Source organism: Phacochoerus africanus, chromosome 9, assembly GCF_016906955.1.
Source record: "Phacochoerus africanus isolate WHEZ1 chromosome 9, ROS_Pafr_v1, whole genome shotgun sequence".
Lineage (NCBI taxonomy): Eukaryota > Metazoa > Chordata > Mammalia > Artiodactyla > Suidae > Phacochoerus > Phacochoerus africanus.
This window is the reverse complement of record NC_062552.1, coordinates 30,456,052-30,477,003: the sequence shown is the minus strand read 5'-3', so window position 1 is coordinate 30,477,003 and position 20,952 is coordinate 30,456,052. Positions and strand designations below refer to the sequence as shown.

The 20,952-nt window shown below is 44.5% G+C and overlaps 1 protein-coding gene across 17 annotated transcripts in view; it reads right to left on the bottom strand.

The window, feature by feature from the left end:
• Positions 1-20,952, bottom strand: part of DST (dystonin) — a 496,303-nt gene that overhangs the window by 40,321 nt on the left and 435,030 nt on the right. For all 17 annotated transcript variants that reach the window (XM_047794747.1, XM_047794750.1, XM_047794749.1 and 14 more), the window contains 12 exons: positions 20,730-20,837; positions 18,612-18,830; positions 14,507-14,710; positions 12,964-13,195; positions 11,928-12,154; positions 10,065-10,187; positions 9,831-9,932; positions 7,510-7,611; positions 5,327-5,500; positions 4,453-4,608; positions 1,067-1,264; positions 593-721 (listed from right to left, as the gene is read on the bottom strand). In XM_047794747.1, the coding sequence (XP_047650703.1) occupies positions 593-721; positions 1,067-1,264; positions 4,453-4,608; positions 5,327-5,500; positions 7,510-7,611; positions 9,831-9,932; positions 10,065-10,187; positions 11,928-12,154; positions 12,964-13,195; positions 14,507-14,710; positions 18,612-18,830; positions 20,730-20,837 (1,974 nt within the window). The remainder of the gene's footprint in view (positions 1-592; positions 722-1,066; positions 1,265-4,452; positions 4,609-5,326; positions 5,501-7,509; positions 7,612-9,830; positions 9,933-10,064; positions 10,188-11,927; positions 12,155-12,963; positions 13,196-14,506; positions 14,711-18,611; positions 18,831-20,729; positions 20,838-20,952) is intronic.

The following is a 20,952-nucleotide window of genomic DNA, read 5'->3' as shown; positions in this document are numbered from 1 at the left end:
TTTAGTCAGTTATTTTTTCAGTGAACAAATGGGTCCCTTAATGGCATCAAAAAAAAAAAAAAAAAAAACCCAAAAAAACTCAACCCCATAATAACAACAAGAAAACCACACACACAATAATTTTCTTAAACAATGAAGAGAGGATTCTAAAAAATGCTCTCCTAGATGGATAGGGTTTAACTGCTCACAGCAATTGTGAAATTTCTCCCCACCACCTACGAGAGGGTCACTTCCTTTCCAAAATCACTGAATTCAAAATTATTTCCAAATAAGTGCAGTTTTAGTAAGATCTTACAGTAACATTAGACATTCCAAAGTGTATGGACTTGCAGATACAACGGCCCATTTCTTTTTTCTTTTTGGCCGGGCCCACAGCATGCAGACGTTCCCAGGCCAGGGATTGAACCTGCGCTGTGGCAGTGATCTGAGCCACAGCAGTGACAATGCCAAGCCCTTCACTGCTAGGCTGCCAGGGAGCTCCGGAACTGTTTGTCCTTAAGACCTTCTTCCGTGACGTGTTCATCACCAGGGCTGACACGGAGTGGTCAGTTTCTTAACTGGAGGCTGGAGTGGGAGGAAACCACACACTTACCAAGTGAGCGTTGAGCTGCTCCCTGGCTGTTTCTGGCAAACCTCCGAGAGGCTTGGATGCTAACAGGTGGCGCTCCGTGTCGCTCAGCCACTGCTGCAAATCCTCGATTTCACCGTGGAAGCCCTTGGCCTGGAGAGAGAGAGAGTTTCAAATTTGGGCCCCAAATATTTTCACTTTCAAGCTGAGAACAAGGCTTCAACAATCCTGGTCGCCTTGGCCCCACCATGGACTTTGAACAGCAGCGGGGGCAGTGGACCTCCCTGCCTTTCCTCATCAGGACAGCCAGCCGCCAAACTGTCGCGCTAAGACTGCAGAGCTGCTCTCGCACCAGCTTTCTGTCCCTGTCCCCACTTCCGTCTCCTCCTCTCCCTGAGATGTACAAATTATACCAGGGTCTGCAGACCAATAGAGGAATGCCACGCCCTCTTGGTCTCGAAGGCTGCAGGAAGTTTCAGGATTTGGTCTCTCGCTCACCTGGCGCAAGGCTCCATCCAGCTGCTGCTTCCTCTGTTCCGTTTTCTCCAGGACGTTCTGCCAGCGTTGATTTAAAACCTCTAGCTTGTTCTGGAGGCTGCTCGCTTCTTCTCCTGCGCTTGATGCAATGAGATCATTTCCTGCTTTATTAACAGCTTCCACTGTGGACTGATGGGCTAACACGTCATTTTGGAGCACCTGAAAATATTAAGATGATGCTGTTTGCTAGTTTGTAACATGTTAACATCGCCTCTAATGCAACTGTTTTATTTCCTGGTTATGGAACAGTCTGAAACAAGACCATCATACCCATGAAATTTTAATGAATTTTTTAAAATGATGAACTTCTTTTTCCTTAATTTTGCAGCTTTCCTGAGTATACCTTCAATCAGCAGATGTCTCCTGAAATGATCGTATGAGAACATGACTAGTTCTTCCCGTTAGAAGAGCTATGCCGTTGATGACATTAGAACTAGAGATTATAATTAAGAGGCTCCAAGGGTATTTGATCCAAGCTCGTTTTAATTGAGCATAATCTTCATATCTTAAGTAAACAACTTCAAAGATCTCTCTATATTCAAGTGTAAAATGAATACATCGCACATTTGACAAGAAGCACTCCAAAGGGAAACAAATGATCATAGGATGTTTTAAATCTGGTTTTAGGAGCGCTAGAATTAACTGCTAAGGAACCCCAGGAAGTCTTAACATTAAAGGGAAAGACTTCATTGTATATCAGAGATCGCTGAGTCTAGCATTCCACGATTCAGCTGTTGTCTTACCAGAAAGTACGCATATGAAATGCCTATGACAGATTCCCGGCAAATAACGCCTTCCTATCCTATTATCATCCTATTATCCGTGGAAACAGAAGAATAGATTAACACTGAAATCACTAACACAGGGCAAGAGAGACAGCAACCACAAGGCTAAAAATTCAATTTCTTTTATGGAAAAGAATTACAATTAACAAATACAGTTTAGTAACAGTTTCCTTTCAAGAAGACTCTGCTCTGCTTTTGGAAACCAGAAGAAACCTTGTTCAACTGTTAGTGAAAGTCGATGATGGGAGTTCCCTGGCAGCCTAGCAGTTAAAGACTTGGGTTTGCTGTGACACGGGTTTGATCCCTGGCCTTGGATCTTCTGCATGCGGCAGGTGTGGCCAAATCAAAGTGGACAATAACCCAACAGGAGAAACAAAGAGTGTCCTCCGTTGTCCTAGGTGGGACATCCCACGTCTGGGAGACCCAGACCGTGAGGACTTCAGCCGCGAGCACGAACCGTCCATGCTCACCGATCCCCCGATGTTCACTCACGTTGCCAGGCATCTGGCCAGCGAGTGTTTTCAAATGAGTAAGGCAAGCTTTGTAGGAAGCGTGTACTTTGATATATTCACAGTAGGAGCCACTTTCAAAAGGTAAGAGTTAAAAATTCTCACGGTCAAAACATAAAAGATAACTCCATAAAGTTTGTTTTTCTAACTGCTTAGGGCCCTGCTACCTAAGCCACAGCGGAGGAGGCTGAGAAGGCGGCGGGACCAAGATGGAAACAGTCCTTCCATCCCTCCCTCCAGCAGGTGTGACGGCAACTCTGAGTCCTTGAACTGTGACCTTTACAAGTGGAAGAGAGAACGTCCCTAACTAAAGGCCCCTGACGCATCCCCACCAAAGTCACCAGGCCAGGATGCTTCATCTTCCCATGTCCAGCGTATCCTACAGAGTCCCTGTCACCAATCATGCGACTTTTAGGACAATGGCTAAGCTTATGGAGATGTAAGCTCTAAACGCGCACTCTGAGAATACATGTTTTGTTTTCCTGCAGTCTGACTGGTCACCACTGCTCTCAGCAAAGGTCTGACACAGACACTGAATGAGGACAAATATAAACAATGCACAACGAGTCCGAGCTGCTTAATCAGACATGGTTGGGCAGTGACTACAGACAGAACGAGGTGAAAAAGGATGAAAAATTTAAACTGGGGAACAAGTATTAAGGGGGAAGTATGAAGGAAAGAGAACTAAAGCAAGAATAGGCAAAAACTGTGTCTCATGATCTCAACCTGCTAAGAACATTTTACTTTATTTTACCTTATTTAATTAATTAATTTATTTTTGGCCGCCCCGCAGAACATGGAGTTCTTGGGCCAGGGATCACTGAGGCAATGCTGGATCCTTCCACCCACTGTGCTGGGCTGGGGATGGAACCCTTGTCCTATCCCGTTGTGCCACAGTGGGAATGCCTAAAAAACATTTATTTTAGAATTCTCTTTTAAAAGAGCATTCATTAATTAATAATGTAAAATAATCAGAATTTTCTACATGATCAAGGAAAAACATTTAAGATTAGCACTGAGGACCTAACTTTAAATAAGATACCACTACAATGTGAATGTTCAAAGTTCTATGAACGTCTGCCCAAGGTCAGGAGAAACTCTACAGAGAATAACTTTTATTCATCCAGACTTCTGACTTAAGAGTGGGGGAACCTTCTTTTAAGAATCAACTTCGAGTTCCCGTCGTGGCGCAGTGTTAACAAATCTGACTAGGAACCATGAGGTTGCGGGTTTGATCCCTGGCCTTGCTCAGTGGGTTAAGGATCCGGCGTTGCCGTGAGCTGTGGTGTAGGTCGCAGACACGGCTCGGATCCTGCGTTGCTGTGGCTCTGGCATAGGCCGGTGGCTCCAGCTCCGATTCGACCCCTAGCCTGGGAACCTCCATATGCCACAGGAAGCGGTTCTAGAAAAGGCAAAAAGACCAAAATAAATAAATAGATAAACAAAGAATCAATCAACTAAGTGTTACCAAGACGACAACAATATGAAATTGTTGTGCATGTATCTCAAGATAAAAAAAAATTTCCATTTAGAAGCTTTTAATGGAGTACAGGACATGTAAAGATTCTTCTGAACATGATACATATTTAAACAGAAACTCAGAGAAGACTAAGACACAAAGAGCCACTGAAAAGTAAGCGGAAGAAAGAAACAGAAAGACAAACCCCAACATGACAAGAGATTAAAAGATGGACAGAAATATGTGACAAGCCAAAAAGAAACAGGCACCCAGCCTGCAGGGGAACTGTGACTTGTCAACCACCCACAACAAGTTCAAAACAATGCTACCTTAATCCAAGGACAGGTAACATCAGGGATTTAACCACTGTTGGTTGTGCAGCCCTCAAGATATCTAGCCAGAAACTTCTCATTCTGCTACTTTGGATAATGACTGCCTTGACCAATGAGAGAAACTTTCTGATGATCGACTTTTAAGAAGGGTGGTCTAAGTAGTTTAACCTTGACCTGTGAATGTCAAATATGAACTTGAGTTCAACATCATAAAAGCACAGAAAAAGCAGACCAGAAATAGTCTGTGGGAATAGCTACGTACATGATGCTTGGCGAGCTCAATCTCAATGGCCTTGGGGTCTCCTCCGACTGGCTTCTGTTCGCCCAGCAAGTCCTCCGTGTGTGTGAGCCACACCAGCAGCTCGTCCAGGGCGTGCTGGAACTGCCCCAGTGCTAACAGAGCGCCCTCCAGCTTGTGCTGCAGGAAGACAGGAGAGGAGGAAAATCAGTCCACAAGTCTGGTAGGATGGATGACACACGTTCATAAAACAAGAGCAAAAAATCAATCACTTCGTGCTGCATAAATCTGTATGCTGATGGTCTCATCCTTCTACAGTGAAAGTCTGAAACTCTTTGTGGTTACAAAACAGCATGGGAGAAGCGGGACGAGTTCTAAGGAAATAAGGGAATTTGAGGCTTTGAAAGTTTGCATTCAGTAAAAAAAAAATTGGGGGGAGTTCCTGTTGTGGCTCAGTGGTTAACGAATTTATTTGACTAGGAACCATGAGGTTGCGGGTTTGATCCATGGCCTCGCTCAGTGGGTTAAGGATCCGGTGTTGCCATGAGCTGTGGTGTAGGTTGCAGACATGGCTTGGATCCTGCGTTGCTGTGGGTCTTGCGTAGGCCAGTGGCTACAGCTCTGATTGGACCCCTAGCCTGGGAACCTCCATATGCTGTGGGAGCGGCCCTAGAAAAGGCAAAAAGACCAAAAAAAAAAATAATAATAATAATAATTTCGGCTGTGCCCATGGCATGCAGAAGTTCCCAGGTAAGGGACTGAACCCACACCACAGCAGTGACCTGAGCCACTGCAATGACAAAGCCCGATCCTTAACCTGATGAGCCACCGGGGAACTCCTAAATCTACTTTTTAATCGTTATTTTACATTAATACAGGTATTAAAATTGGTCTTTACCTGTCTGTTGACGATTCTCTCATCCAGACTGTCCCATATCAATTTCAGCTCCATCAGTGGATCCAGAACGGTGTGTTTGTCGCTTTCCTCTGTTACTTTCTTCAGCAGCAGCTCAGCCTGGTGGTGAAGTCTCTCCATTTCTATCTGCTGCTGATAGGCCTCTGACTTAAATTGCTATTTTATTTTTTTAAAAAGAAGAATACAAAGGAAAACTTGGTATACATTAGAAACTTTAAACAAACGAAAATTCTATGGGCTAGATTTTAATTCGAACCCACACTTCCGATTGGGCAGGGTGAAGAGGAATAAAAATCCAGCACAGGGTTTACTGATGGAAAAATTCCAGATAAAAAGGGATGAAAGAAATCTCTTCTCTTTATTCAACATTTTCTGATAGAAAGATGTTTTTATTTATTTTGATACTTCACTCCTGTTCTCTATGATCAAAATTTAAGAAATGTCAAGGCTGAACTTATTCCAATGTCTAATTATACATATTCGATAAGTGAGCTTTGAAATTACAGAAAAGAAGAAAACAAAATGTATACTGACATACATGAAACCCAGAAAAAAATCTCTACTCAAATTAATATTTCCTGCTCAAACACACACACATCTTGCATCACCGAACATTATTATATGCTTCCTGCAGCTAAGCTGTGTTTATTAATATATATTTACCCTCTGCCTCGCCCATTGCTGACTCAGAATAACATAACTCCCTCTCCTGGTGCTTAAAGACATATATTTATATAATCTCGGCTTTGCCAACTAACCCAGGTTAGCCAGTGGTGACTCGTAAAGGAAACTGTCTTTGCATAAAGTATTGATTTTAATCTGTAACAGTAGATAATTAAACAGCAACTAATGAATGGCTAAGCAGTCCTTTTTTTCCAAGCAAATTAAAATAATAATTAACAGCCATGACAAAGGTATCGTGAACACTTGCTACGGTCAAACTGTTCTCAACAAACTTAGAGAAAATAATTTTATCCTCAATTAAGTGAAGGACACAGAAGTTAAAAGCAGTTAGATAACTTTTGTGAGGCCATGTGGCGAGTAAGTGGATGAAGGGGGATGTGTTCTAAGACCCCTGAGCTCGGGGCAGGCACCCCCCCCCCCAGTCTACCACCTGCAGACCATGGAGATACATGCGAAACCCAAAATAAACCCTCCTCCACATCTGTCCCTGTGCATAAAGGATGTCACATGCTTAGTACATGACCAGAGTAAAAAGAAAAAAAATTGTAATCCCAAGAGAAAAGCTCTCAAAAAGACATGTTTTTCCTAAACAAAATATTCCACATCACACTTAGAGATGAAAATGCTATAACTTTAAATCCGGATAATAATTTTATGTAAAAATCTAGTGGAGTTCACTGGAAATAGTGTGATGTCTCTGTAGGAGACTTCAAATTAGGGTGGAAAGAGCCACTCCCACTTTGATAAATGTTCATCAGCAGAGGGGTTCAGAGGAAATGGTGAGACTTAGCCATTTTCACAGCTGGAGATCAAGAACCACACCCACGCCAAAAAAAAAAAAAAAAAAAATTACAGAGGAAAACACAAACATTTACAAAACAACCATTTGGGCAAACACTATTATCTCATCCAATCCCCTCCCCACCCCCATCCTTCTTTAGCCTGTTGGACTAACTGAATTACAGGCTAATTGAATTATTCTGAACACAAGCAAGAAAATAACAAATGTTGCTGTACATGTAGCAATGCAAATAACAGACTACTGAATAATGAAGTTATAAAAATCCTTACAGTGTGGTCTATGTGTGTAAACACACACACACTCTCTCTCATACCTCCCCTACCCCCAATGTGAGGATATCTGAAAGGCTATAAATCAAATCTTAAGAATGGCTGCCCCTGGGAACATAAGGTTTTGGGTGGCTTTAAAAATACCCCACTTTGTGCTTATTTGCGTTTTCTGATTTTTCTCTCATGACCACGTCCTGATTTAGTAGGAAAAACTACTAGTATTTTGTACCCTTTGCTGAATGAGCAATTATTCATGGCTTATTATGGGCGGGGCACTATATTAAACCAGTTTCATAATCAAAATGGAATACTTCAATTATGTGAAAGTAAATAAATTTGCATAAGGCACCAATGAATCAAGAACCTAAAAATGCAAAGTCTCTGCTCAGTTTCTCGGCCTCTCCCCATACCTTTAGCTCTTCCATCTGCTGCTTGACAGTTTCAAGATCTGTCCCAACCGGAGACATGGAAGCCAATTTACCACCTGCAATATCCACCCAGTCGAATATTGCCTGAAGAACAAATTCGTTCAGTGTTACTCTCATAGCACCTTTGAAATGACGACAACACCTCAAGGGTGACAGACAAGTCAATCATCAATCTATAAAATGACTATGCAATGAGCCTCCTTTATAAAGCAAAGTCAGCAATCTACTGAAACAAGTTACCCCAAATATGAAATAGATAAAACCTCCAAGGCTGAATCCAAATTTGCAAAAGAAACTCTTATCTTGAATAGAATCTTAGACTATTGAGAACTCTCAAGAAAAGTCTATTTGGAAAAAAGTTTTCAAAATTCACCTCATGAAGTGAAATTCTCTATACTGTCTTTCTAAAATGCAGATTATGTACATACACTGAAAGAAAAGATTCAAACCCACATGTTTATTCAAATAATCAAGAAGTTTATTGTTTGGCACTTGAGGAACCTCTTTGCCTCCAAGCAAACCCTTACATGTTACTTAGATGAGCATTAAAATTCTGCATGTGTAATGATTACTATTAAGACTGTTATTCTGATCTGCAAAACTTCAAAATCTCTTACTTTTCCTCTTCATTTTAAGAGATATAAACATTCTAGGAGCTCCTGTTATGGCTCAGTGGTAACGAACTGGACAAGGATCCAGGAGGATGCGAGTTCCATGCCTGGCCTTGCTCAGTGGGTCAAGCATCTGGCATTGCTGTGGCTGTGGCGTAGGCCAATAGCTGCAGCTCCATTTCCACCCCTAGCTTGGGAACTTCCATATGCTGTGGGTGCGGCCCTAAAAAGACAAAAAAATTAAAAAAAAAAATTAAAAATTAAAAAAAAAATTCTAAAAAGGTTCAGTCCCCAGGGACTGAATACACAAAATCATTCTGCCCTTTAATGAAGTACCAGACCATAGCGTAGGGAGGAAAACACCTTGGAAAATACCTGGTATTTTAAAGTTACCATTAATCGACGCTAAGAACTTAAGTGGCAACTTGGGAAATACAAACCTTGGAACTCTGCATGTCTGCAGCCTTGGCTATCTCGCTGCAGTTCTTTAACCACCCCCTGCCCTTAATCCCAATAGGTGATGCTAATGGTCCAGGACCAGCCAAGGCCTGTGATGGGCAATTGTTCTTCCAGCAGCAGTGATGAGACGAGCCTCGGTGGTCCAGCAGTGACCTTGACCTCCGGAGGGCCCAGTCCCTCTGGCCTCCGGGACTTGCTGAACATAAAGGAAAACATATGATCTGGCCTCACAGATGGAGATGGAGCCTGACTGGCAGTGGCCACTGCTGCCCAATCAATAAATGATCACTTTGGTTCGAAAAAGGGGGGGAAGGGTTACAGTAAGGTGTCACTGGTGAATTTTTAAAAATGTATTTCCAAAATTCAAAACACTTTTCAGCTGGCAGAAAGCCGGGCGTGTGACATTTATTTTTACAAATATAGAAATGAAGTGGCTTAATATAGCGGAAAAGATGTTCTCATCTGAGCTTTAAAAATAATATTCTCTTGGTGTGATGGAAATACTTAGAGAGGCCTTTTCCATATGTTTGGATGAAGGATTAAACCCCTGCCAGCCTGTGAGGAAACGGAATCAAGTTAAGGAAGGTGGGGAGAGAAATGTCCCCGAATTAAGAATTTTTAACATTAAAAAAAAAAACAAATGTAAAAACGGGTTAATGAACAGGGGGAGAACCCTTAAGGGACGTGAAAAACAACTGTTAAAAGGAATTATACACGTGGGAAAGGCAAAAACACTTTTACACGGCAGCTTATGACCTCATAAAACAGAAATCTATTTCAGTTCACGGAGAACCCTGGCTTCACATCAAATTTCTTTACTTCTGACTTGAGCTCAACTTGGTGGTATTTTTAGAGCATGTTTACTCCTTTCATCTGACTCCACTCAACTCGGACTCAGGCCTCGGCTCCGTTGCACTGGCTGCTGTTGAGCCATTTATGAAAAATACATAAATTGTGGGGACACTGAGTTGCACTTAAAAAACAAGAAAGTATGTCTTTTCCAAGTACATGTCACTCGGTGTGCGTCTAAGACGGTGCTGAGGTGCGGCTCTAAATCTGTGCGTCGGATTTAGCATCAGAAACATCTTTAAAAAGGCAAAACACGAACTGAAGCAGGTGAGTTATCTGCGTCACACCTGCCGCCCAGGGCGACACCCATGCATGAATGCGTGGATGTCACTTAATATCACTGATCCATGATCTGTCCTTGCAGCAGACGCCGCACCCCCTTACCTGCAGTCCATCCTGGTACTGAACGGCGGCCTGCATCGCCTCCTCTAGCCTGTCCACCCGGTCTTTCCAAGCTTTGTTTAGAGAATCCCACGCTGAGTTTAACTGCAACGTAAATATTAGAGCGCTTTCAGTGTCATAGGCTAAGTGTTCGCCTGCTTCCCTTGAGTGTGCTTTCGCACACAAACTCCTTGAAGAAAATCACTTGGGTATGAGCGGAAAACACGGGAGCGGTACCTCGTCTATGCTCTTCTTGACGATGGGCTTGTCGGGGTCCCCGCACGCGGCCATGAGCTCGGAACCCAGGTTAATAACCATATCCAGCTCTTCCTGCAGCCCGTCTATCTCCTCCCGTACGGCCTGGAGGAAGAAACAGCAGTTTTGGTTTCAAGCTAAACCACAGTGAAACCAAGAAGATGCACGCGGAGTGAACGGTAGGTGGGATTCTAAGAGATGGGGCTATAATCAACTTTTACTTCCTTCTTCCTCTCCGGAAGTTTCTGCCCCAAGTTTTTCTGACAAGAGCACCAAAGAACCACTGTAAAGAAAAGACAGGGTCCTTCGAGGAACAAATGTCAAATGTTTATTATGAAGGGAATATTAAAGAAATATTCTTGGGTTTGGAATAAGTTTTTAAAAAGTATCAACAATACTGAAAAGCAGAGAAAGAATTTTGGCTTTGGTTTTTCAAACCAACTCATCTGGCCATACACATTTCAAACAGACACAGGAATATATGAGTCCAAAAACTTCGCAGAAATGTAGTTCCCATTGTAGCTCAGCCAGTTAAAGACTCAACATTGTTTCTGTGAGGAGGTGGGTTCGATCCCTGGCCTTGCTTAGTAGGTTAAGGATCCGGCGTTGCCGTAAGCTGCAGTATAGGTCACAGATGTGGCTGGAATCTGGCGTTGCTGTGGCTGTGGCGTAGCCCTCAGCTGCAGCTCCGATTTGACCCCTGGCCCAGGAGCTTTCACAGGCCACAGGTGTGGCCGTAAAAAGAAAAGAAAAAACCTCGCACAAATTAATGTGTTTAATGTAGGAGATTTAGGATAGTCTGGCCCTGAATTTTCATCCTTACCCTAGGTCGTGGAAACCACCAAAATGACTGTGATAGAAGAGCAGTTTTCTACCTGTGCTTTTTTTTTTCTTAGTTAAGTACATGTATTCTTTCATGATGCACTTATTTACCAAGGATGAACAAAGCCCTAAACCAGGCATCGGAGATACAGGAAAAATCAACTACCACTTCCACTCGGGGGCCCTGAGTCCATCAGCGAAGACAGAGGCATAATCAGCACCAAGTCACCCTGGGCACCGCCCTGTGTGTGACAAGACTGTTAGGGGAGAGATGGACTTGGCTGGGTATAGAGGCTTTGCTTGCAGAGTGACCATCCCACTGAACCTGACATTTGAGTGGGATGTGCCAGAAGGGGGGCAGGAAAGACATTCTAGGGCAAGGGGGTAACATGTGCGGGGCTTCGGATGCTAAAAAGAGCACGGATGTTCTGGAGAAAGCCCCTTTCGTAATTAAGAGAAGGAGCTTGGTAAAGGAGCAGCAGGAAAAAAAGGGCTTTGGAAACATGGGTGTGAGCTGGGCTGGGACATAAGAGGCCGGAACCCTGTCCTGGGTCGTCTGGACTCCAGGCAGCAGGCAGTGGACACCTCTGCGGGCTTTTAATCAGCAGCCCAGGAAGATCTGGGGGGACGGCAGGCATCGAGCTTAGGGGTGGGTGGGGAGACAGACCCTTGCAGGCAGGGGTACTTCCGAAGTGAAAAAGAGATTAACAGGGCCCCGAAATAAGGCAGAAGCAGTGTCGATGGAGAGAAACTTTCTAAATACACACTTGCATTCCACCTTCAGAACCAACGATACACTGTTTCTTCTCTTTGGACGTGGACGTTCCCCGGGCCAGGGATCGAACCTGCGCCACAGCAGTAACCCCAGCCACTGCTGTGACAATGCCGGATCCTTAACCTGCTGCGCCACCAGGGAACTCCCACCAACTATAAATTGCAGTAGAGTAATTCCAAACATTTACAGAAGGAATCCAGGATCCGTGATAGCACAACTTGTTTTTTCACTTGACATCTTCTGCTCACCTCTGCTGCTTCCTGCTGTTGTTTCACCACGGAGGGGTCAATCCCAGGGTCCTCCAGATCCCGGATGAAGTCCTGAGTATCCTTGGTGGTCACCACCAGCGACATGTGGTCGCACCAGAACTTCTCTGCTAATTCCATCACGTCCAGTAGCTTGGCTTCCCTTTCCTCCACCAGCGTGTGTATGTTCTCCCAAATAAAAACCATTCGGTCAAGCTTATCCTGAACAGCTGTGGAGCCAAATAACATCAAAAAGGTGCCCTTTAAGTCCTGAAGCAGGAGGTTCTAGTTCATACACAGAGAGTGGTTCAATGTGCCAGGCATCTAAACCTGGACCACGTTCTGGTTGCCTGGGGATCACTGCAGCCTTTCCAACCAAAGGCAAGACTTTGTTCCTCTGGAACCAAGGCTTCTGGATGAAAGATGATGCCCAGGGGCCCCTGAGCTCAGAGCAGACCTGACTTCACCAAGGCTGGCCTCTCTTCCAAGAAAGCCAAACACTAAAAAGCGAAAATAGCACCACCACCAAGGATGGAGATGCCGGTGCAGTCCCAGGAATAGGACGACACAGGTTACATGTTTTGGGTTTGTTTCTGGCGTCCCTTACAATGAATTTCCACTGACCTCCACATAGCCTTGTCCTGTCGACCCCAGCTCAGACCTTTACCGTGGCTGGCTACAGTCCTGGCTGCCACTCCTGAGGCCACGAGCTGGGGAACCCACTACGTGGCGTAGGGTGGTCCAATGAGGAGAAAACACGCCCAGGTTTGGACTTATCAGCACTATGCTTTCACCAACTGCTTTAAAGGGCCCGGAGAACACAGATTTGTGTGTCATGGTGCAGGTTGTGTTTAACTGCCTGACTCTGCGAACACAGGAGATATTAACAAGGGATTCTGCACTTTAGCCCTTTAGCCCCAAACACGGCCCATCTGCTACCTTTCCTACAATCGGGCGCTGCTGTACTACTGGACCGTCAGTGGCGAACACTTAAGGTTTCAAGAGTCAAGTTCAAGGGCGCCCCCGTCCTCTGGGTTACCTTTGGCAGAGATGTCCTTGTCAGTGCCCTGGGACCGGGCGATCATCTCCTCCCCCCGCTTCCGGAGGGTTTCATACAGAGGCTGCAGCTTCTCCATGTCCACCGCCACGTTCTTGTTCTCGCTGATCTGCTCCTTGACCTTCTCCACCTCCGCGGAGATGGACGGCGGCTGCCGCAGACGCTCCACGATGCGCTCCAGGCTCTCCAGGATCTGGTCGATCTTGTCGTGGAACTAGGGTGGGGTCGGGGTGGGGGTTGGGGGGCGGAGGTGAGAGAGAGAGAGAGAGGGGCCACTTGTGGGGAGAGACTGGTGACACCAAGGGTGGCATTGAAATGACCACACATCTATGTGGTGTCACCAGCGAGAATTAACCTTGGCCTTTCTGTTAGCATCCAAACAGTTCCATCCAGTGGGTGTGGAAAGACAGTCCTAAAATCACAGCTCACATGCCCCCCTGGCCCCCACTATTTATGGAGACAGGACTGCGTCTTGCCCATAACTGGGTGAGTTCATTAAGAGACACAGGTAAATAGACAGTTGGACCACCTGACAGCAGCATTTTACCAACTGCTTCATCCTGTGATCATAATTCAAATTCATTTAAAAAACTAGGTTCAGTTATCTGGGTGTTCTTCTGTCAGAACTGATGGTTTTATTGACTTATATGGATTATTGTGGCGTCCTAAGCAAGTTATATTATTCAATGTGAGATTCATGGGCAGTCGTGAATAGACTAAAGCGATTTTTAAGGTATGAGTTTCCTGAACTAAAAAGAAAAAGTTAAAAAACTCAACACGATAAACCTCCCTGATGTTGTTGTAATGGAAATGGTCAAATCCACAGTCAGACTCACGGAAGAATTTTTCACTTCTGTTGGCACATGTACCTTAGACGATGAAACAAAGTTATAAAAACCTGTTCATTTATACCATTTATAGATTCTACACTATAGATTATAGCATTTATAGAATCTATAAATTTCATCATTTATACATTCCCTCAACTGTAAAGGAATCGTCGCTCGGAATTACAGAAAATGGACACTAATGATAAAAACCGAACCTGCAAAACAGAAAACCTATTGGTAACTGCAAATCGACTTCTTCAAAAAGATACTTTCAAAAAAGGAAAAAAAAGCAATTTCCAACGGCACATTTTTTCCTTCTTACTCAGCCTACCATTCATAGTCTTTCTCCTTACTGTCATCTTGGGAGTGTTTTATCAAAAATGATAATAGCACTTTCATTTAGCTCTTCCAACTGCAAATACTGCATTCTACTCTGGATGGACACTTATTTGGCTAGCTGGACAATGATGGCAATCGTATGTTTCTTAAGTCATTGAAAACTATGTTTTATGGTATGCAAGCCGATAGAGAAGGATAAGGGCCGGGTGCAGGCAAATATCACCTCTGAGACCGAGACATCGATACTCAGAGCTAATGGAGTGAAACGATTTTGCTGGAATTGAGTCAGGAGACCGGGGCCATGCCGCCCCATCTCTGCCGTGGGGGACCCAGTGCACCTCTGCCTAAAGCCTTACCTGCGTAGACTGAGAAATGGCCTCATCCAGCGCCATGGCCCGTCTTTTGACGTCTTCTTTAATTTGACTGTAGAGGGTGTCGGCAGCCACGTATTTCTCTTGGATGGAAAAGCCTTCCCTCGGGCTCAGTTCCAGCAACTGTGGCCCAGTTTTGTTCATCTTATCTATGTGAGGCTTGTGTTCCGCTATCAACTCTCGCAGTTGCTGCAACAGAGCAAAGAGCATCTCAGCATCTGGGGGACACACGTCTCAGTACGGCTGTTGACAACCGCCTGCATCCACCTGGCAAGAAACGCCAAACACCCCCCCCACCCCCAGGCCCTAGACGCACACCTCTCTGCCAGCAAGAGACGCCCCCTGACACAGAGATGAAACAACAGCCCGGTCGTTCAAAGTGCCTTTCGGGGTACACGCAACAATGCGAGTGGAGCAGAATAATGAATTCCAGTTTCATCATTATTTCCCACCAAGAGCAGCACATCCTGACAAGGGTGTGAGCCAAGGGTCACATCATGTCCAAGGATTACGCACTCGCTCTGTCCCAACCTAGAGACCAAGCCATAACTCTCGGCGTCCCTTTCGGAGCATTCATGCTTTGCATTAAAATTACTTTAAAAAAAGGGAGGGAGGGCGAGGAAGGAGGGAGGAGGAAAGAAGCTCAGCTGAAGGTAGACACAACGCTCAAGAAAAGCGCTCCAGATCAAGCTAAGTCAGGGGAACGTAAGCCCACAGCCACGGCCATGGTGGCGTATGTAAACCAATTTACAGCATGGACACATACATGATGTTACAAGAGCTATTCCGTGTACACATAGGATACATATGATCCATACACATGAACAAATCTATTAGTACAGATTTATTTATTTTCTGAATTTATTTTTTATTTTATTTTTTTTTGTCTTTTTGCCTTTTCTAGGGCCGCTCCCACGGCATATGGAGGTTCCCAGGCTAGGGGTCCAGTTGGAGCTGTAGCCACCGGCCTATGCCAGAGCCACAGCAACACGGGATCCGAGCCACATCTGCAACCTACACCACAGCTCATGGCAACGCTGGATCCTTAACCCACTGAGCGAGGCCAGGGATCGAACCCACAACCTCATGGTTCCTAGTCAGATTCGTTAATCACTGCGCCACGACAGGAACTCCTTATTTTCTGAATTTATTACAAAATTTTTTTTTCTTTTCTTTTTAGGGCCCCACCTAGTAGCATATGAAAGTTCTCAGGCTAGGGGTTAAATCGGAGTGGCAGCTGCCAGCCTACACCACCGCCACAGCAATGCGGGATCCAAGCTGCATCTGTGACCCACGCTACAGACACCACAACACCACATCCTTAACCCACTGAGCGAGGCCAGGGGTCGAACTCGAATCCTCACAGGCACTATGGTGGGTCCTTAACCTGCTGAGCCATGACGGGAACATTTCTTTTTAAATGTTAATGGCTGCAAGGGTGATGGACCTATCACTTACACAGCTGGAGATGGAACGTTACCTGTAAGATGTATTTAAGGGAAAATATGTGACATGTGAATATTTTGCATCACATCATCTAGTCAGAAAATACAGAGATATTGAGAGTTACGAGATATTGAGAGTTCCGGGGATGGGGATCACTCTGGCAGCTCTACCCTCCACGGAACCCCCACCCCCACTGCCTGCAGGGTCCTCCTGCAGCAGGAGGTCCCCTTTGTTTTACCCCATGACTCATGAGCTTCCCTAATCCTCACCAGAAGGCGTGTCCTATCCAGCCCCTGATAAAAGCTTCTCTGAGAGAAATGATATTTGGGCAAGACAGCCTAGAGAAAAGCTATCTTTCCCTGTAAATATTTAACTTCCAGCATTCATCAAGAAGAAGGAGGATGGCCACAGCCCTGGGTTTTTGTCCAGAGTGCCCACGAAGATCAGTCACGTCATTTCCAAAGGGGTTGAGAAAATTGCTTCACTACATCATTAACAATCCCCAACTATTTTTGAAGTGTTTCTGAAGGGGGTCTCAAAACACTTTTGAAAAGAGCTAAATATACACAAAGTCAACTTTACCAAAAAAGGAGGATGGTCTAATTGACCGTGCTGTGCCCGGCCCCTGGGTGGTCCAGGCTGCGCTCTCCTACTTGTGTTTTACGTTATTGCAAGGTATCTGCATGTACATCTGCGAACATGCAATCGCGTGGAAGATGCGCGTGTCACACAAGTGCTGGTGTCAATATTCTACCAGGCGTGTTGGTGAAACGAGCTCACACTGTCATCATCAGGAGACTCAGAAAGTGAGGGGTGTCTCTGCAGAGAGTCCTGGAGACGTGGAGTTGGAGTGAACCACATCCAGATACCTTTGCTGGGACGTGGCTGGATGAGCTTCCTGAAGGCTGTTCCACAATAGACAAGGAAACAGCCCAGGATGCCCGCTGGGGTACATGTGTGTGCGGGCAAAGGGCCTGGCAGGAAACGTCTTTTGCCTCATACGTAACCAAACAAGGTTCCTGGCAACTGGTTTGAGTCCACTCATGCTGGAGATGCTCAGTGTGACCTCGGGACAGCTACCGTTTTGTCAAAAGGCTCTGGGGAACATTTTTCATTCCTGGCTAGAACAAGGATCCTTTGCACACTGTGTGATGTTATGCTAGAAAATGGCTAATTGAATCTCACCTCAGAGGAGAAGAAATCCATGCAACATCTTATATTAAAAATTGGAGTTCCTGCTGTGATGCAATGGGCTAAGAACCCAACTGCAGTGGCTCAGGTTGCTGTGTTCAATCCCCAGCCTGGTGCAGTGGGTTAAAGGGTCTGGTGTTGCTACAGCTGTGGCATAGGTTGCAGCTGCAGCTCAGTTTCAATCCCTGGCTGGGGAACTTCCGTATGATGTGGGTGTGGACATTAAGAAGAAAAAAATCATTCAGTGGGTAGGCATCAGGAGTTCTGCCAAAAATAACCTTTCTACTAAAATTAAAGTCTACATAGTTGATAAGTCTTTCTTCCACTGAATGATTTAGATAGAACACCATAAACTTTCCATTCTGCATTAAGTGTCCTCTAAAGCTCTTCTCAACAAACACTTAGAGATATTCTTCAACACCAATATAATAATAAAGTAAACAAGTAAGATTTATAAGGATGTTACATACTTCAAGCAATGATGTAATGTATCCTGAGTTAGACTGTACACACACACACACACACACACACGCACACTGATGAGTCTCAGGGTATATCACATATAGATCTGGGGGAGCAAGGAAGTTCGTTAGACCATAAATAACAAGAATCCCAGACTTTTTTCTGACAGCCTTGAATCCTCTTGCTCAAACCCTTGCAAAATCTTAAGCTACATTAACTTTTAGGTGACAGCAGAAATGAGGGCTTCGTGATGCCGTTGTATATGTTTAAAACATGATATATTTGTAGATGTAAACACACTCTCTAGTTTACTCATGCCAATTTATAGGAACAGAGAACTTCAAAAGATTTCCATGTACATAAGGCACACACACACACACACACACACACACACACACACACACACACACACACAGAGGAGGGGGACAGGTCTCTCTGCTGTCTTGAAACTTCAGCCCTTTTTCCTTTTCATAGAGTTAGATTTCACGATAATGCCATTTTGACATATTGGTTATCTCAAACATTTTTCTCCGCACTCAATGGCCTTGTCTGTAATGCTGCTTCCATATATTTCTATCCCTGGAGTATGTTCTAAATGGCTCTAACCACTATATACAGAAAGTATACAGCTTAGCCAAATTTGTGTGAATTGAAAGCCATTCAACATGCTCCCCTGGAAGTACTTCAAAAGCTTATCTCACTGTCATTTCAAAGTTAGGATTTTATGTCTGTGCTCATTTATCCTGCATACAACTAGGCAAAAGCCGTGTCAGTGATGACACACACGGGGTGCCTGCCCATGTGCATCCTCCCAGGGCACACTGGGTTAAAGGGCCCCAACTCCAAGGCAAACCCACTGTGCACACTGGAGCTCGGTGTTGCAGAAGGGGCCCGTTCCCGGACGGCGCCTGCATCACAACCACCACAAACACCGCACAGATCGTGCTTCTTTTTCACAGGGTCTCCCAATCCTCTCTGGCCCCGAGCTTACCCGGTGCTCCTCCTGTTGCTGCCTCAGGGTTTCATACTCGAGGGCGGGGGCAGGAAGCTGGGAGATGGTTTGCTGTGTGTCCATCAGCCAAGGCCACAGTTCCTCATAGGTTTCCCAGAACTGGTTCACCAGGGACTGTGCCCGCTCTAACTGCAGGTACCTCTCTGAGTTCATCTGACAGATGGCATCATAGTTCTTCAATACCTTGTCCAGCTTTTTCTAGAAAATCAGACGATAAGATGGGTTTAACCGGTCAGGCGGCCAGGTAGCACGTATGGTTGAGAAAGCTTTGTCTAGCACTATGCACAGGCTCAGGGCAAGCCGTCATCCACAAATGAAGAAAGCAACAGAGGCTACTTAGATGTTAACTGCTGCTATGGATAAAAATTCCTTTTAAATTAAAGAAGGGCCCTCCAATGCTGCATATGGCAGGAACACCCGCTTTTTAAAGGCTGAATGATATTCCATGGTATGCTAATGTTGCATCCTTACTACAATTTAAAAAAATGTCCTATACACGTGTAGAAAATAACAAAAACATAGAAAACAAAAGTACAACAACTGGAGAGCAGGCTAATAAATGATGATGTATTCATGCAATGGATTTCTAGGTAGTCATCAAAAATCATGGGATATACTGACAGAGAGAACATCTCAAAAAATTAGGTGACGAAACTCCCCAAATAAATAAATAAACAGCCCATTTTTATAAATGAGACACTGAGCTCTCCAAATATAATAGGGAAAATTCTCCAGCCATTCTTCCAGGAGCTTCTCTGTGAGAAAATGCTTTCACACAGATCTAGCAACATTTCTATCCTTTCTGTTGAAATATAAGGACTTTCTCTCACAAAAGAAATTCTAAGAGGAACTGCTAGTCAGAAAAATCAACTGCACAGATTAGACGCAAAATAGAACATTGCGGGAGTTCCTATTGCGGCTCAGTGGTAACGAATCCAACAAGTATCCATGAGGACATGGGTTTGATCCCTGGCTTTGCTCAGGGAGTTAAGGATCCCGTTCTGTCTTGAGCTGTGGTGGTGGTCACAAATGCAGCTCAGATCTGGCGTTGCGTGGCACCCATAGCTCCAATTTGACCCCTGGCCTGGGAACTTCCATACGCCTAACACTCCCCCCGCCGCCGCAAAAAAAGTAGAATATTGCGTTATCCACTGATTTTTATGGGGTGCTCACAATGACCTCGATCATGGTGTAAATTCACTTCATAATCTAAGAGCAAAAGATGAAGCACAATAATCCAGTAAACCAGAGAATAACAGAGATTATTTCATGATCATCTGTATTTTTCATATCAGAATCTCTGCAAAAATAATGAAGGTAAGACCGAATTCTAAACAAGGGCCACTGTAGATTATCTAAATAAATGAGAAAGTCTCAATACACAGTGGGCATTCTGTTATTTTGCCTATGGTATAGCTTAAAAGCAGTGCACTCTCTTTTAAATGTGACCTTGGGCACAGAGATGTGTATGTACATTTATGCTCCTGGGCTGTTTTCCTACCAGAAGCATTAATACGCATTAATTTCTTTGGGCTGCTCAGATGTCTAAATATGAACTAAACATTTTTATTGGGGCCGGTTTTCCATCAATTTAAAGGATCGTTAAAACTACATAAACTGAATGTCTCCTCAATGATTCCACTCATTTTTTTTTTTCCTGTACGGATTACTGTAACTTTACACCAAACAGATTTCTGTTAGAGAGAACCACATATTTTGGGTTTTATTTCAGCTCAAGAGGCCCCAGTGTTCCCGAAGCCCATAAACAAGAGCTGACACACAGAATAACAATTTACGCTGATAAGAATGGCGATAACAGAGGACATTAATTGAATGCTTAATGGGTCCTGGTGACTCAAGGGCTCAAACCTTAATAGCTCTTCTGTCCATTAGAAAAGATTAGCCCAGGATGGGTCCCTTAAGGAATATTTTTTCCCCCCGCAGCTATTCTATCGATGTGAAAAATGCCTTCTTTAAAACTCTAGTTGAAACTGTTCAAACGGCAGCTGTAGAAAAGCGCTTTTCTGGGAGTGAAAGCCCCACCCATGCTGTTGGTTCGAGCCTCACAACAGCCACGTACGCAAAGACCCTACCTACCTTCATGGCCTGCTTTTCCTCTTCGCTGCACGTGCTCATGAGCTGATGTCCCGAAGTAACCAGCTCATCAATAAGGTCCTTGTGCCGCAAGATCTCCATGGTGAATGTCTGCATTTACCAAAACAATAAAGATTCTTTAAAAAAGAGAGCATATGACCAAAGGGAAAATAGGCAAAGCAGGAGAAACGACCTAGCTGGGGTTCTCGCAAACATTATCATGCAC